This window comes from Furipterus horrens, unplaced genomic scaffold (assembly GCF_987537825.1).
Source record: "Furipterus horrens unplaced genomic scaffold, mFurHor1.1.pri manual_scaffold_3, whole genome shotgun sequence".
Taxonomy (NCBI): domain Eukaryota; kingdom Metazoa; phylum Chordata; class Mammalia; order Chiroptera; family Furipteridae; genus Furipterus; species Furipterus horrens.
The window spans coordinates 28,998,644-29,015,665 of record NW_028327173.1 but is presented as its reverse complement, the minus strand read 5'-3'; the positions used below and the strand labels follow the sequence as shown (position 1 = coordinate 29,015,665).

The 17,022-nt window shown below is 42.3% G+C and overlaps 2 protein-coding genes across 2 annotated transcripts; both read right to left on the bottom strand.

Moving 5' to 3' along the window:
• Positions 1–707: 707 nt before the first annotated feature.
• Positions 708–1,633, bottom strand: LOC150014733 (olfactory receptor 2B2-like). The gene is given in 2 exon segments (XM_090268262.1): positions 708–781; positions 784–1,633. Coding segments are annotated over 2 exon segments (924 nt in total).
• A 10,840-nt stretch (positions 1,634–12,473) lies between these two features.
• On the bottom strand, positions 12,474–13,424 carry LOC150014732 (olfactory receptor 2A12-like). The gene has a single exon (XM_090271588.1). The coding sequence runs from the start codon at positions 13,419–13,421 to the stop codon at positions 12,474–12,476; it is 948 nt and encodes a 315-aa protein (XP_090127714.1). The 5' UTR covers positions 13,422–13,424.
• Positions 13,425–17,022: the final 3,598 nt, after the last annotated feature.

Genomic DNA, 17,022 nt, shown 5'->3' with positions numbered 1-17,022 from the left:
GAAACAAGTCATAATAAAATAGTACCTTCCCCTTTTCTAAGATAATTTCAGTTGACCTCAGATGCTCCAACTAGCAGTTTTTAGACAGGTAGATATAGGTTCACTTCCTCCTTCTCAAGTCTCTTTCTCACCCTAAGTTTCTCCACTTATCAGTTTTTGAATTTTTACTTCTCCCTCCCCCTCTCCTATTTACTCTCTAGGGCTCTAGTCACTTTCATGGATCAGGAGAATCATAGCTGCTTATTGGTCGATAGTTCATCCCTGAATAGTAAATTTTAAAAATTAAAACAAACATTTGTTGAAAGATTACTATATGCCAGGCTCTGTACTAAGTACTTTTCATCTGTTATTTCATTTAATCATTACAACTTCCCTGTAAAGAAGAGGTACAAACTTGAGAGTAGTTAAATGATTTGCAAAAATTCACATATCTAGTGATTGGTAAAACCAAGTGCCTCATCTCGGTCCATGTGGCACTAAAATCTAGGCTCTTGACCATTGTGCCGAATCTATTCAATCTTCTCTGTCTCGAACTATATCACCATCGACACGGCCGATGTCTGAGCGCCCTGTTCACTCCCACTGGTTCAGGGTGATGTTAGCTTTATGGAGTCCAGCTCTTCCAGGTTTCATGAAAGAGTGCTCATGGTGAGTATGAGTCCTGCTTTGCTCCCAGGTCTTCAGCTTTAAAAATTCATTCTGGGGCCCTATCTCCATACCATCAATTTGAGGAAAGTCCTTTTCATGTGCTTGTTCCACAGACTGTAGATGACAGGGCTGAGAAGGCTGTGGCAACGTTACAGAAAAGGGCCATTTTCTTACCACTGTTTGACAAAGAATCAGAGCCAGGGCTCATGTACATAATGATGCAGAGAATGGAGAACATGGTGACCACAGTGATGTGAGAGGCAGAGGTAGAGAGGGCCTTGATCTGCCCCTGAGCCAAGCAGATCTTCATGATGGCGGCAAAGATGTTGGCATAGACAATGACAACTAGGGAGAGTGGGACCACAATGACATTGAAACCCATGATGAAATCTGCCAACTCACTGAGGAATGTGTCCACATAGGCCACCTTCAGGGTGGCAGGAACCTCAGGAAAGTAGTGGTCAGTTTCATTAGGGCTACAGTAGGGCAGGAGCATGGTGAAGAAGGTAAAACACAGACCACCTACCACACTGTAGGCTGGACAGATGCCCACCATGAGGAGACACACCCAGGGGCTCATTATGACCTTGTACTGGAGAGGGTGGCAGATGGCCATGTACCTGTCCATGAACATGATGGAAAAAAGCCAAGACTCGGTGATCCCAAAAAGGAGGAAGATGTACATCTGGGCTACACATCTAGCATGAGAGATGGCCCTCTTCCTGCTGAGAATATGCACCAGCATCCGGGGCACTGTAGTGGTCATGTAGCACCCATCCAGCATGGAAAGGATGGTGATGAAAAAGTACATGGGCATGTGGAGGCTCAAGTCCTGGTGGGTGAGGGTAATGAGGAGGCTGTTGCTCATAAGGATCAACAGGTAAAAGACTAGAAAGAAGGTGAAGAGCAGAAGATTGATCCTGGGGTCAGGAGCAAAGCCCAATAGAATGAGTTGTGTCGCAGCAGACTGGTTGACTTCCTGCATTGTGATCTGCCTGTTTAAAGAATTTTTGGGGGATATGGAATTGATTGAGTGTCTGTGCCAAGGGTGTGTAAGGAATTTCCACGCTCATCGTCTCATTTACCTTTCCTAACAGGAAGTTTGGATGGGCAGGTGGCCCCATGGGATATGTCTCCATAGTAGTGTGAGTGGTAGTAGGGTTTGGTTCAGGATTTTGTTGAGGGTCATAGTGATAAAAATGGTGAAGACCAAGTCAGGGAAGTGCTTGCTCTATGCTGTGAGCTGTTCTGGCCTGTAGGTGTCTGTGCCTCCTTTTATTGGCACAGCCTTGATTTTATCTCTATTATTCACTCTATTTCTAATGTCTCTTGTGACTACAGAGGTTGCAAAGTCTTGGTTTAAGATTAGGACGAGGGTTAGGACTCTTATACTCATTCATTGGGTTAGAGTTAATATTTAAGATTTAACTTTTTCTGGTGAATGAGGCTTCATTGGTATTCATTAATTATGTCATTCATTCAACATATTTTTACCAAAATGCTTACTATTTATTATATTATAAATCAGGAGCAAGGAAGAGTTATAAATGATCTAGGTGAAAACAAGTGATTTTACACTATCTACTAAGATGAATTCTAAACATGTTAAAGAGTTAAATGCAAAAAATAAAACTATAAAACATCCTAGGAGAAAATATATGGGTACATGTTTACTTTACATAGGGACAGAGAATGGCCTTTTAAGCATCACCTAAATGTTTCCAAGTAAGTCCTTCAGACTCAGGGTAATGAAATCTTTTCCCTATAATATGCAAATAAAGCAACATCGTACTTTCGCCAGCATTTTGGAAGGTTCTTTGTGTACCCCTGGTCACTTTGCTCTAAAATCCCTGCTCCTGTTGAGTCTTTGACCACCCCCCTCCAGCTGCCTTGCCTCATGTGGGTACTGACCTCTCTGATGGTTCAGCTCTATTCTCTTCCTCCTTTATGCTCCAAATCTCACCAACACAACACTCTCATTTGTAAGACTTATCCTGAAAGTATGATGATTTACAATGCAGCACTGAACAGAAACCATCTATAATTGAATATTTAATTTTGTAAAGTCCCTATGTCATCTATGCAACAGTTTTTTTTTTTTCCTGGCATTTTCCTCTCTAGTTCCTAGAAGCTGATCTACTCAATTGTGCAGAGAAAGTTAGCTCCCTTTCTCTCAATAATCTTGTGTCCATGTTATGCCCAAGCTGCTCATATTCCCCCCACATAAGTGCCAATATCTTTTCCTTTCACATAAGCAGAAAAACAAAAGAAGAAACAGTAGAGAAAAAAAATGAGCTTTTTTTCATATAAAAAAAGATATCTTTTTCTAAGTTAAAAAACCACTGATATTTGTGACTTAAGTGGAAGACAAACGATTAATGTCATTAGAACATAAAGCTCTCTTCTAAAACATAAAGAAAAACTCTAACAACAGATAATAAGATACAAATAATAAATTCACAAATGAGCAGATTCAAATGGCCAATGAACCCCAAAAGGCTTAATCTTTATAATATTTAAAGATGGCAAGTTAAAACATCAATGAAATAATAGTTTTTATATCAATACAGTTTGAAAAAAATTCTTTTACAATGGCAACGCCTGCCATTGGCCAGTTTACAGTAAACTAGGAATTCTCATATATTGATATGAGAAATAAATTGCTGTAATCTTTTTTAAGGAAAATTCGATATTATGTAATTTCACTTTTAAGAATTTTGCATAGGAAAAAAAAAGAATTTCGTATAGGGAAAAAAATCAGAGACATGGGAAGAGATTTCACAAAGGATGTTCATTGCAGTATTGTTTGTAATAGGGAAAACTGGAAACAGCCTCCATGTCCTACAATAGGAGACCGGTTAAATAAATTATGATATATGGGTATGATTGAACACCTTGTAGCCTTTATAATCACATTTTGGAGACTATTTCACATTGTGGGGAAATGCTCCAACAGATTGCTAAATTAAAAAGCAAGGTATCAGAATAATTATATTTAAAAACATTTAGCAACCTTGATTCCATCTGCAAACTCAATTCCCCTTGCCATGTAACACAGAGAGTCACAGATTCCAGGGATTAGGATGTGGATATATTGTAGGGCCACTACTTTGTCGACCATAGGAAATATATACCATATTACTCCACAATTTATATGAAAAGACATAGGAACTGAATTAGGTAAAGTAATTTTGATAAAGTCTGAAGTGGGAGGAATTACTCCTCTATCCAGTTTCAAGACTTACTATACAGCTACATTAACAGAGACTGTGTGGTACTGGCAGAGACTGATTGATAGATCAATGAAACAAAACCAAGAACCCCCAAAAAAGATTTACATAAGCATGCCCAACGGATCTTTGACAAAGGTGTAAAAAAATATTCAACAAATGGTGCTGAAACAATTGAGCAAAAACAACAACATAAAACAGAATTATTACCTTAAAAAAACAAAAGCAGGATATCAAACTGTGTCCTAATAGTATAAAAATCTATATGCATAGACAAAAAATTGGAAAGAAATATACCAAAATGTTAACAGTGGTCATTTCTGATGATTAGATTTATGGTGATATTTGTTTGCTTACATTCTCTGAATTTATCAGATTTTCCACAATAAACATGAATTACTTTTATAATCAGAATAACATCCAAATGATATTTTGAAGATGGAATATACAGGAATTGGGCTTCTTTGGATAGAGGTGAGAGAGGAAAATCAGAGATGGAGAGGGACGTAAGGACCTAGAGAGGCGAGGGGAGAATGGAATGGAAGCTTCTGTTGTCTTGGTTTACCTCCTCCACTGAACTGCACCTGGGCATCAGTTTATGTAGTCTTATGCAAATGCGTTTATTGGTTATGGTAAAAATGTTCTGGATAGGAGATTACCTGAGAGGTGAATGCCTAATTTCTCACTAGTGTAAGTGAGACAGAACAGCAATCCAGATTAGAATGACTCAGTCTAGGGTGGGATCAGAGCAGCTCCCAGAGGGGAAGTGTGATGATAAAGACAAAAGAGAGAGAGAAAAAAAGAGAGAGAAGTGAACTTAGATTCTAGATTCCAGAGGCAAGTAGACCTCTGGGGCTGGCAAACCGAAGCCAATGTAGCCCGAGGCAGCATGCGGAGCAGAGGGCCCTGAATTTGGAGTCAAGTACACCTGAGCTCTGGGAGCAGCGTTGCCCCTCTTGCTTTGTAACCTGCACTAACTACTTCACCTCTCTGAACTTCAGTGGGACTCTTCAGGGTGGTTGGGAAGTTGGATGAAGATAGTCTTGAGTTTATGCCAGAGGACAAAGTGGGTGGTGAGTAAATACCAAGCCCCATGTTGGGCAGTTGGTGTCCCTGCCTGAGCCAGCACAGGTGGGAACGGAAAACGCAGGCACTTCTCTGCGTCCTAAACTCCCGTGAGAGCCCAGAGAATACTGGAGCTGGTGAGAGGAGGAAGCTGATCACTGGGAAGGGTAGGCCCCAAGCAGAGAAGGGCCCCGGCCTGCTCTGAGAGCTCTGGCTGCTCCCTTCCAGCTCTGGCCCCATGAAGTGCATACAGGCTCCCTCACAAGAGACCCTGCCCAGATGGATACAAGACCAGAATGAGATTGCCTGTGACTCTCAATTTACAGCCCTGCCTGCCACCCAGCTAGGGCAGAAATGTCAGTTATTATTATTAATAAGAAAAGATCAGAATCTTTCTTATTTATTTATTTACTTGCTTGTTTATTTATTTCTTTAGAGAGGGGGGAAAGGAGAAAGAGGGATAGAAACATCACTGTGTGGTTGCCTCTTACTTGCACCCCCAATTGGGGACCTGATGTGCAACCTAATAATGTGCCCTGACTGGGAATCGAACCAGTGACACTTGGCTCACAGGCCGACACTCAATCTACTGAGCCACAGCAGACAGGGCTAGGGATCAGAATCTTAAAGTGCATACAAGGCTTTTGCTTTCCTGGCCATGCCCTATGCATCCTGTGAGAGCTGGGCACTTGTGTATACTGGAGCACTGGTTTGCTGCATGACCTTGGGAAAGTCACCTGCCCTCCTTGGCCCTTGTGATTTCATCTGTAAAAGGAAGGTGGTGAATAATCTGGAACTGCCCCTCTAGGAAAGACATCCAACACCTTTTTATTTACACCTACATTTGGAGGTGACCGGGGCCAGAAGGTAGGGCTGTAGAGACAGAGCAAAGGGCCCCACAGTCCCAACCTTCTCCAGGTGCCTCGGTGAGATGCGATTAAATGTCCTCCAGGGAGGACCTCTGAGGCTGAAATCGGAGTGGAGGCAGGTAGGAATGAGGACATGCCATCCTCTAGGTTGCCTTGAGAACAGAACTGGAAATGTTGAACTGCATGGGTTTTAGAAGCAGAACTTAGGGGTCTTATAATTTCAGAGTTATACATTGTCAGGTTTTTAAAAATCTGTGAACCTTTCTGTCAAAGGCAGACTCTGAAGGACCTCAGAACCACTCCACTCACACCCGCCTCACCCAGACACACGTGGCTCCCCGTGGTTCCTCCAACTAGTTGAAGCCTCCTTGAAACTTACTTTGGTAACCACTAGTACAACTCTCTCATTTTACTAAAGCCCAGAGAGGGGAAGCAACTCGCCTAAGGTCACAGAGCAAGAGTGTCTGAAGTAGGGTGAACCCCCAAGTGAGTTGACCCCCTAGTTCAGGCTCTTGCACTACCTAGCTCTGCTCTCAAAGATGACAGAGAGAACCTGATGCTGCAAACTACATTCTCTCCTCAGCTTCTGAGATGGAGGTCCTTAAACAGGGCCGTAGTATTGAGAGGCTGCCCAATGCTTACTTCCAGCTTGTGCCTGCAGGCTGAGGGCAGAGGAAGCAGGGAAGATGTGAGTGACAGGTCTCTGGCCCCAGGACTCCTTGACCTTTGAGAGTCTATGCGTTTGTCCAGAGAGGGGCCTGGGGACTGGTTTCCACTCTCACTTTCCTTGGCTGGCTTGCTGAGAGTCTTAAGGTCAGTTGCTTGGTCTCTCTGAGGCTTAGGTTTTGATTCTGTCACAACCAGGTTTGATGATGACCTGTTATCAATGAGAAGACAGAAATGAATTGTGTGAACCCAAGATCTTGGTAGGGGGTGAGCCTCTAGACTCAAAGTTTGCCGGGTTTGAGAATGGGGGTGTCAGCTTTGATCCCTTGGCAGCATATAATGTAAATCAGAGAAAAATAATTTACTTTTTCACTTTGGAGCCTTATGTTTATCTTCTCTTCTCATTTCTACTCTCCTTCAGGCTAGGAAATGAAAGACTAAAGACAGTTTTGAATTTTTACTTTTACCATTTATTGCCATGGCTCCAAGCAGGAAATTTTTCTTTTTTGTTAAAAAAAAAGGGGGGAAGGGTGTTGCTTGCAGTAATACTGATTATCATGTTCTTTCTCAGGCGCACGCATGCACGCACACACACGTTCTCCCAGTAGTATCAGCACAGGCCTGCGGGGGCTAAGAGCTACCCAGAGAAACAGGTAAAACTAGAAAGCCACGAAATCAGAAAGAATGAGGGAAAAAAGACAGGCCTGAGAAGGGAGAGAGAGACACACACAAACAGAAGCCACAGGAGGCAGAGAGAGACATCCATCTGTGGATTTCTTTTTTATTCATCCTATTTTGTTTTGTAACTAGGAATAATCTTTAAAGATTATTTAAGATCCAAGGGTGGATATTGTCCGGAAAACACCATCTAAGACTTGCCAAAAAGCAAAAGAGATTTCTTGGTGCCCTCTGATGTTGTCTAGCAGGTCCTCTGAGGATTATCTGAATTTATAGGGGTGCACTCCTTTAATTGACCTTTTATAGGCTAGGGTATTTTACAACTCTGCAGGTATAACTGGGAAGTAGTAGAAAACTGATAACAATGCAAAGGATTCACATTCATAACAATGCAAATGTTCAGTAGAAAACATACATATCTGTAAGTCAAATTCTTCCTTGAACCAATCCTAACATCTTACTGATGCCTTCATGAATTAATGAGCTCAGTGAAATTTTTGACATACGTTCGTTTAAGAAAAAACATAAAAAATTAATAAGTTCATTAAAAATTCTATTTATTAAGTTATTATTCTAGTCTGTTCATCAAAAGAAAGTGAAAAGAATACTCTTCAACAATAAAAACAAATCAATACAGATACACATCAAAACATATTGTAGAGCAATTAAGCCAAGTTACAGAAGAATACATACTGAATAATTCAATTTTAAAAATTATGAAAACAAGACTTCTGGTCAAGATAGTGGTGTAGGCAGACATGGCTTGCCTCTTCAAACAACCACATCAAATCTACAACTAGAATATAGAACAATCATGACTCAGAACCATCAGAAATTGAGTTTAATGGAAGTCTGACAACTACAAAATTAAACAAACCACATCCATCCAGACTGGTAGGAGGGATGCAGATGCATCCCACAAGTTGTTGGTAAAAATTCAGGAGGGATATCCCAGGACCAAGGAGTCCCAGCCCACATCAGGCCCCCCAGTCCAGGGTTCCAGTGCCAGGAAGATAAGTCCCCACAACTTCTGGCTGCAAACACCAGCAGGGATTGAGTTGGTGGAAGAAACTGCTGGAGTCCCAAGCAGTTCCTCTTATAGAACCCACACATGGACCCACCTGCTCTGACTCACTCCCTCTGAGCTCCGGCTCCAGGGTGGCAGCTTGAAAGGCACCAGTGGCATACAGGAGGAAGTGAAGTGTCTGGCATCAAGGTGAGCAGAGGCCATTGTCCCTTTTCTAAACCCTACCCCCTAGCGGCAAGCTGGTGCCATATCTGAGACTCTATCAACTTGGCTGACACTGTTTGACCCGCCTTGGAAATTGCCAGAGACTCCACCCCACCCAAGCTGCTTTTCCATATGAATGGCTAGTTTTGGCTTGTGCTTCACAAGTTCCTAGGTCCTATCTAACAAGCAATAGCTGGCCTCGGTGATCCCCAGACCTAGCACTAGCAGTAGCCAGCCTATAAGTTTGGTTTTGCCTGGGAATTTCCAAGCCCAGCACAAGTAGCAGCCATCTCAGATTGTTTTATAATTTAGTCAGGGTGGCCCCAGGCCCACAGCACTTAAAAACCCCTAGTGCCAGCACACACCCAGTGGACACCTACAGACACATTGGAGCACCACCGCCCTGCCCCTGCACAGCTGATCCTCCACAGAGGGCAGAGGTTGGTGGTCAGTGGTCACAGCCAAGTTTTGCAGCTGACTGGTCTGGGTAAATCCCTTTCATTTATCTGCCAACAGCAACCAAGGCTCAACTACAAGAGGAGGGTGTATTCAGCCCACAAAAAGTACGCACCTGAGTATCCATTTTGGGTGATAGGGGAGGCTGTGCCACTGGATCCTATAAGACACCTACTAACAGCTACTACACTAGACCACACTACCAAGACATGGTGTCATAGCAGTTCTACCTAATACATAGAAACAAACACAAGGAGGCTGCCAAATGAGGAGACAAAGAAACATGGCCCAAGTGAAAGAACAGATCAAAACTCCAGAAAAAAGAGCTAACTGAAATGGAGATAAGCAATATCTCAGATGAAGAGTTCAAAACACTGGTTATAAGGATGCTCAAGGAACTTAGTGAGGACCTCAACAGCGTAAAAAAGATCCAGTCAGAAATGAAAGATGCATTAACTGAAACAAAAAACAATTCAAAGGGGAACAACAGTAGAGTGGATAAAGCCAAGAATCGCTTTAATGATTTGGAACATAAGGAAGCAAAGAACAACCAATCAAAACAACAAGAAAAAGAAAAATTCAAAGAAATGAGGAAAATATAAGCAGCCTCTGGGACAACTTCAAAAGATCCAATATTCATATCATAAGGGTGCCAGAAGGAGAGAAGAAAGAGCAAGAAATTTGAAATCTATTTGAAAAAATAATAAAAGAAAACGTTCGTAATTTGGTGAAGGAAATAGACATGCAAGTCCAGGGAGCACAGAGAGTCCCAAAAAAGATGGATGTCAAGAGGACCACTCCAGAACACATCATAATTAAAATGCCAACGGTTAAAGATAAAGAGAGAATCTTAAAAGCAGCAAGAGAAAAGAAGTTAGTTACCTACAGGAGAGTTCCCATAAGACTGTCAGCTGATTTCTCAAAAGAAACTATGCAGGCTAGAAGGAATCCGCAAGAAATATTCAAAGTCACGAAAAGCAGGAGCCTACAACCAAGATTGCTCTACTCAGCAAAGCTATCATTTAGAATCAAAGGGCAGATAAAGAGCTTCCCAAATGAGAAAAAATTAAAGGAGTTCATAATCACTAAACCATTATTATATGAAATGTTAAAGGGACTTATTTAAGAAAAAGAAGATCAAAACTATGAAGAATAAAATGGGAAAAAATACATATCTATCAACAATTGAATCTGAAAAACAATTAAGCAAACAAGAAAAACAGAGACAGAATCATGGATACAGAGTGTTTTGATGGTTGCCAGATACGGGTGTGGTGGGGGAATGGATGAAGAGGTGAGGGGATTAAGAAGTACAAATAGGTACTTATAGAATAGCCATAGGGATGTAAAGTACAGTATAGGAAATGGAGTAGCCAAAGAGCTTATATGCATGACCCATGGACATGAACAATGGTGGGAGGATTGTCTGAGGGAGCAGGGGTTGCTGAGTGGAGAGGTTAAAAGGGGAAAAATCAGGACAACTATAATAGCATAATCAATAAAATATAATTAAAAAATAAAAACTGTGAAAACAATAAATTTTTAAAGAATTGTATTATAATATATCTTCAAAAATATTAATGAAAACAATTAAAAAATTTCAAACCCTGAAATACAGACACTAAAATATTTGCTGTACTTATCTCCAGGTCTAAGGTAAAGGATGATTTTCATTTTCTTTTTTTTGTTTGTCTCTGACTTTTGCAATAAAGAAAACAAATAATAAACTGAAAGAAGATATATTCAATGTAGGTAACAGATAAAAAATACCCAAAATATGTAACAAAGTACAAATCAAGAAAAGGCAAACAATATCATCATTTGTTACTCACCGTGATAAATGCTTTACATGTATTATCTTATTTAATCCTTTCAACAACTCTCTGAAGTGTATACTATTATTTTCTTTGCATTACCAGACGAGGAAACTGAAACAGAGAAATGATGTAACTTTCCCATCATCACTGAATTAGTAAAGGGTAGGTAGAACTGGGGTTAAAACACAGAAGTCTGTATAGGGGTGATAAATGGTGGTGGATGGAGACTTGGCGTGGGGTAGTAAACACAATACAGTGTACAGGTACTGTATTATAGAATTGTACACCTGAAACCTGTATAATTTTGTTAACTAGTGTCACCCCGAATACATTTAGTAATAAAAAAGAATACAGAAGTCTGACTTCAGAACTTACTACAGTCACTTCACAATACTATCAACAGTCTTATGAAAAGATATTAAATTTACTAGCAACTAGGAAATTACAAATGAAACAAAAAGTAATGTTGCCATTTTCCATCTATGCATAGATAAGACCATTAAGATATTTGAGATACATGAAAAATATCAAGTATTGATGGGACCGAAAGGTATAGATTAGTATAACTACTTGGAAGAACATTTAGGAGTAACTAGTAAATTAAAATTCTTTGATTCTGTAATATGCAAAGTCCACATATAAATAAATCCTAGAAAAAAAATACATGTGGAGAAATGTCCAAAGACATTATTGCAGAATTATTTAAATAGTGGAAAATTTGAAATAAGTGTTCAATAGTAGATAAGTGAAATGTGGTATATTCAAATGCTTGTCAAAAGGAATATGCTAGGTCTATAATTATCAAATGGGCAGATGTCAGAAACATGATGATGACATCATGCTATCATTTAAAAAATTAAATTTATACAAGAACAACTATACATATTGTTTATTCATACAATTGTATGTAGCAAAAACTTAAAAATACACTGAATAAACTTTAGTTTAATCATAATGATTGATTCAAGGGAGTTGAGAATATTCAAAGAACATTTCAATTTTCTCTTAAATGATTTAATCATTTAAAAAGAGACTAAATATGGCAAAATATTAATAAGAGTTTATTTTGGAGTCTTTGCCATATTATTTTCTATGACCTCTATGTGTCTCTGTCTCTTCTGTGGATAAATATATGCATGCAGATACATATAATGATATACAGATATACATATAAACACATATAGTTTTACTTAATGAAATATATATTTATTTTCTCAAAATCAATGTGAGATTTAAAATGTAAAACCATGACAAAGTCAGTTTCACAAGTGGAGTCCAGACCAGATTAACTATTAGCTGTAATGTTATATAGTTATATTTGAAATAATCATAGCTTAGATTTTTATAGCATCGAACTCAAAGAGCAATGCTAAATATTATTTATAAGTATATGGCTGTCTTTCTGCCTATTCCGTCCACTCTTTATGTCATTTTCATCCCCAAATCCTTTACACTGTGGAAAAACATGTGCACATGTTAAAGCTTTGGCTGTGATGGTATTGCACTGACATAAACTTACAAAGGTGAGGAAAGAACCCAGGAAAAGCAATAAAGCAATGACCTTGAGTCATAAAGATGTAGTCTTTGCAGAAGAATTCATTTGCTTTCAATACTTAACTGAGTCATTGGGTAGTAGCAGCAAAAAATTTTCCAACCAAGTAGGAGACATTCAGTTTAGGGGTGGCCACACCCTCTCTCAGTGGCTCACAAACCCAGGAAGGCTCAGGTTGATTCAAACTGATGTATCTTTATGAAACCACATGAGACCCATCAAGTCTGCTCATGGCGCTGGACAGCTCTGAAACACCCTGGGTCATTGAGCTGTCCCTCTGCCACCAAGTACTTTCAGAAAGGCCCCCTTTACATCCTTGTTCCGGAGGCTATAGATGATGGGGTTGAGGAAGGCAGAGACAACATTGTAGAACAGGGCTAGCTTCTTGTCCCGCTCTGGGTCATACCAGGAGCCAGGCCTCATGTACATGATCATGGCTGGCCCATAGAACATGGTGACTACAATGACATGGGAAGCGCATGTAGAGAAGGACTTGAGCCTCCCTTGCGATGAGCGGATTCTCAAGATGGAAGCAAAGATGCGGACATAAGAGGCCAGGATGAGGGAGAGGGGGACCAAAAGTAGAATGAAACCCAAGATGAAATCCAATCGGTCATTAAAGGATGTGTCTGCACAGGCCAACTTCAGGACAGCAGGGACCTCACAGAAGAAGTGATTTATCTTGTGGGGACCACAATAAGGTAGACGCATGGTGAAGACAGTGTAGATAAGAGCCCCAGCTATGCTAATGGACCAACAGACTGTGACCATCTTGACACAAATGGCACGGCTCATGAGTAGGGTATAATGCAGGGGGAAGCAAATGGCCAAATACCTGTCATAGGCCATAATGGCATAGAGGACACACTCAGCAATGCCCAGGACCAAAAAGATGAACATCTGGGCTACACAAGCTCCCCAGGAGATAGTCGTCCTCGGACACAGCATATTAACCAACATCTGGGGCACGGTGGTGGTGACATAGCCCATGTCCACCAAAGAGAGCACACTGAGAAAGAAGTACATGGGTGTGTGGAGGTGTGAAGCCAGGTAGATCAGGGTGATGATAAGCCCATTGCCCAAAAGGGTGATGAGGTAGAGGAGGAGGAAGAAAGTGAACAGGGCCATTCTGACTGGTGACTCACTGGAGAAGCCAAGGAGAACGAACTCGGACACAGAGCTGTGGTTCCTTTTGTCAAGGTTCTGCATAGTGATCTGCTTATTGAAGACAAACAGGACTCCCCTATTCCATCCTTGGCCTTGTGGGAGGGAAGACAGAGTTGACATAAGTTGAGTCACATGCACAGCACCTTGCACAGAAAGTTGCACAGATTAGGTCAAACCTTTGTTGAGTCAGATGACAATGGAAAGGAAGCTAGGGCAGCTCTGGCACTGGGAAATAGGTCAGAATATCTGGATTCATACCTGCAATAGAATATAGACTGTCTGACTGCCCATAGTCCCTTCTCCCAGAGAAGGTAAGGTATCTGGTAGCCATGTTTGTAGCAAGGAACCCAGCCAACCCCTGGCCACTCCTAAATTCTACCAAGGGTGTACACTTATCCCAAACAGGAAGACAATTCTTTGCTGAGAATTGAAAATGATGACACTGCAAGTCTGTGTCAGTGGGCTACGGATGCCTGAGATACTGTCAAGCCAGAGCTGATGTGGTGGTAACTCAAAATCACAGGGAAGCTGAAGCTACAGAGAAGAAAAGGGGAGGCGTTACATTAATGATGCAAGGGCAGGCATGCTGGGAAGCAGAGAAGAGCCCTCATAGCCCCAGGCAGCAGAGGGTGACTGCTTCCTGACAGGCTTCCCTCCAGTCCTCCTGCAGCCTGCTGGAACTTTGTTTCTTGTGCTTGTATATCTGTAGTATTTTCTGTCCAATCTTTACATTGACTACCCCATGACTACATTTTAAATCCAGTTCCTCCTGAATGTCCCACGGTTGTCACTTACCCAGCTGCATGACCTTGGGCAAGTCCCTTTACCTCCATTGGCCTCCATCTCCCCATCTCTTAGATAGAGATGAAACATCTATGGCACAGAGTAATGGCAAGGAGCATATGAGATACTACTGTGTGTCAAGATATTTTGCAAAGTATATATATATACTAGACAAAGTAAAAGGGGTTAGTATAAGTGGAACAAGTCTGGAAATCAGAAGAGCTGGGGGCTGGTTCTGACCCTACTCTGATTTTGCTGTGCAATCTTGGGTAACTCCATACCCCTCTGTGAACCTCAAAGCCCCATTTCTAAGTGAAGCTGTTGGACTTGACCACTCCAAAGGACCCTTCTGGCTCTACTATTCTTTGATACCAGGGATGCCAGGCTGGACACCTGTGATTGCACCCATGCCACGAGAACCACGGGGAGCTGAGCAGTCCGCTTAACAAGATTGTGTTGGTGGGAGATTCCTTTTGGAGCTGGAAACGTGAGACCAGAGCATAGAAAATTACATAGAGTGTAGATTCAGGTGTCAGCCTACCTGAGTCTTACAGCCTTTCTAGCTACTCCCAAGTCACTTGGTCTCTCAGCCTCATATTTTCCATCTGTAATACCTCCTCCATAGTGGAGAGTGCATGAAATACACCTGATTTATTGAAAGTGCTTGGTAAATGGCAGCAATTTGGGTAATGGGAAGATGAGTGGAAGGAAGAGCGAAGGGAAGGAAGAGGAGCAATTGTGGCACTTTCTGAGGTTCCAGAGGACAGGGTTAAAAACATGACTGTGGGGGCTGATTGCTGCAGGATGATGGTTGGTGAAGGTCTGGAAGATGAAAAAGTTGTCTAAGGCCATGTGGGCAAAAGAAGATGGTGTGATATTTTTGTGCTGAGCTTTAGGGAACATCAATAATTGGATGAAAAAGAAAAATGTCCTAGATTAGAAATGCGTGTGAAGGGAAGAGGAGAGCTAGGGATGCTCAGTCTTACACTTTGAGAAGAGAGACTTTGAAGAAATAAGGATCAGCCAGCAGTGCAAATGGCAAGCCCTGAAGCCAGGATGATAATAAGGGCTGCTCACACCCTCCTATTCACCAGTTCACACCCCCACCCTGGACTTTTTCGGTGGCCTCTTACTGGCCTCCCTCCCTGGTGCACCCATCAGCAGGCACTGCTTCATCTCTCATGCCCTTTCCCATGCCTCCTTAGACTAGAATTTAAGGCATTTCTAAAAAGTTTTCAAGTCTGTGTGATTCCCCAGTACCTCTGAAACTTTTGAGCCATGACGTTAACATCATGACCACCAAAAGGATCCTAGTCTGGGCAGCTGGGGTGGCCTCCTCTCTGAGCCGAAGACCTTCCAAGCTACCCGACTTTCTCAGTATCTGCCAAATATGCCATGCGGATCTCCACCACCCTTCCCTCAAGGACTTGTCAGCTGAAATGCCTCCCGTCATCCTTCTGCTTCTGCACATCCCACTAATCTTCAAGGCTCAGCTCGGGGTTTCCTCCTTACCCACCAGCCGAGTCTTGTAGATTTCGTGTATTATCTTCCCAGCCAGGTGGTAGGCAGAGGCTGTCTCATTTACATCTCTCCATAGGATCGAGTGGGGATCAGCAGACCGCTTTTGCAGCCCTGTTCCAGTGCTACTTTTCTCTGCATTAGCACCAAATTCTGTTCTGCCTTCCACCAAGTAGTAAGTCACAGGACCAGGCATAAATCCTGGGTCTCTGGCCACATAGACCTGCCAGGCTCTTAACTACTACACACACTCTACTGCCTCTCTCAAAGGTGCCCATGAAGAAACAATTACGTCAAAGCCTTGCACCATATTCATATCCACTCTCCTCTCTCCATCTGCCCTCACCTCCCTGTCCCTTTCCAGCCTCTGTAATTCTGGTAGAGAAGAAGGGAGCAGCTGCTTCTCCAGGGGCCCACGTGGGTAGGAGGGTGCCCCTGGGAAGGATGTGTGCAAGTCTGGAAAGGGCGCTGGAGATCCCACTCCTGTTCCGTGAGGGCAGATCCACCCTTCTCTCCTCCCCCAGGGTGGGGATCCTTTGTCCATTCTTGCGGATGCCCAGGGAAGGAAACTACCCCAGCCCCTCCCTGAGTCCCACCTACAAATGACCAGCACCCTGTTTTTCTGCTTGACTTGCCTCCTTTATGCCTGCAGCAGCATCAGCCTGGTTTCTTTTGGTCTTGCGCGACTCAGTGGAAGGCAGTTCAGCCCTGCTCCGTATAGCACGGTGCCCCTACACGGGAGATGCGCACCTCTCCTAAGGTGGCCTGGAGAGAGAGGCTTCCACCTGGCAGACCCAGGATCCTCTTTGACCAGAATGGGGTTGGGGAGTGGATTTCTAACCCCCGAAAAGCCCTGAGGATTTCCTGTCCATGCTGGTAAATGCAGCACAAAGCCTCTGGGCAGATGAAACACACAGCCAGGAAGTTAACGCCCCAGAGACCTTTCGGGCATGGCCCCTGAGCAAATGAGCTGGGCATCCTTCTGAAGTTTCCCTTCAGGGACTGAAAGTTCTTCCCACTGCGACGTAGAGGAAAGAGGAGTCCTATGGCTGAGCTGCCATCCCTGTGTGACACAGTGATAATACTAAGATGTGCTTTGTTTCCTCTAAAAGCACTTTTGTGTGTCTTTTATGTCCTCAAGCATCTTATCCAAGTCCATACACTTAGTAGGTAAGGCAAAGGCTTGACTATAGATGATGTAAGTGCTGCTAATACTTACTAGTGCCCTCGTAACTACCATTTATTGAAACCTATTATCCAATGCCACATACCTCATTGTGGCATAATTGCTACCAAACCTGTTACTACAGCAATAGCTACCTACTATTGAACAATTACTCTT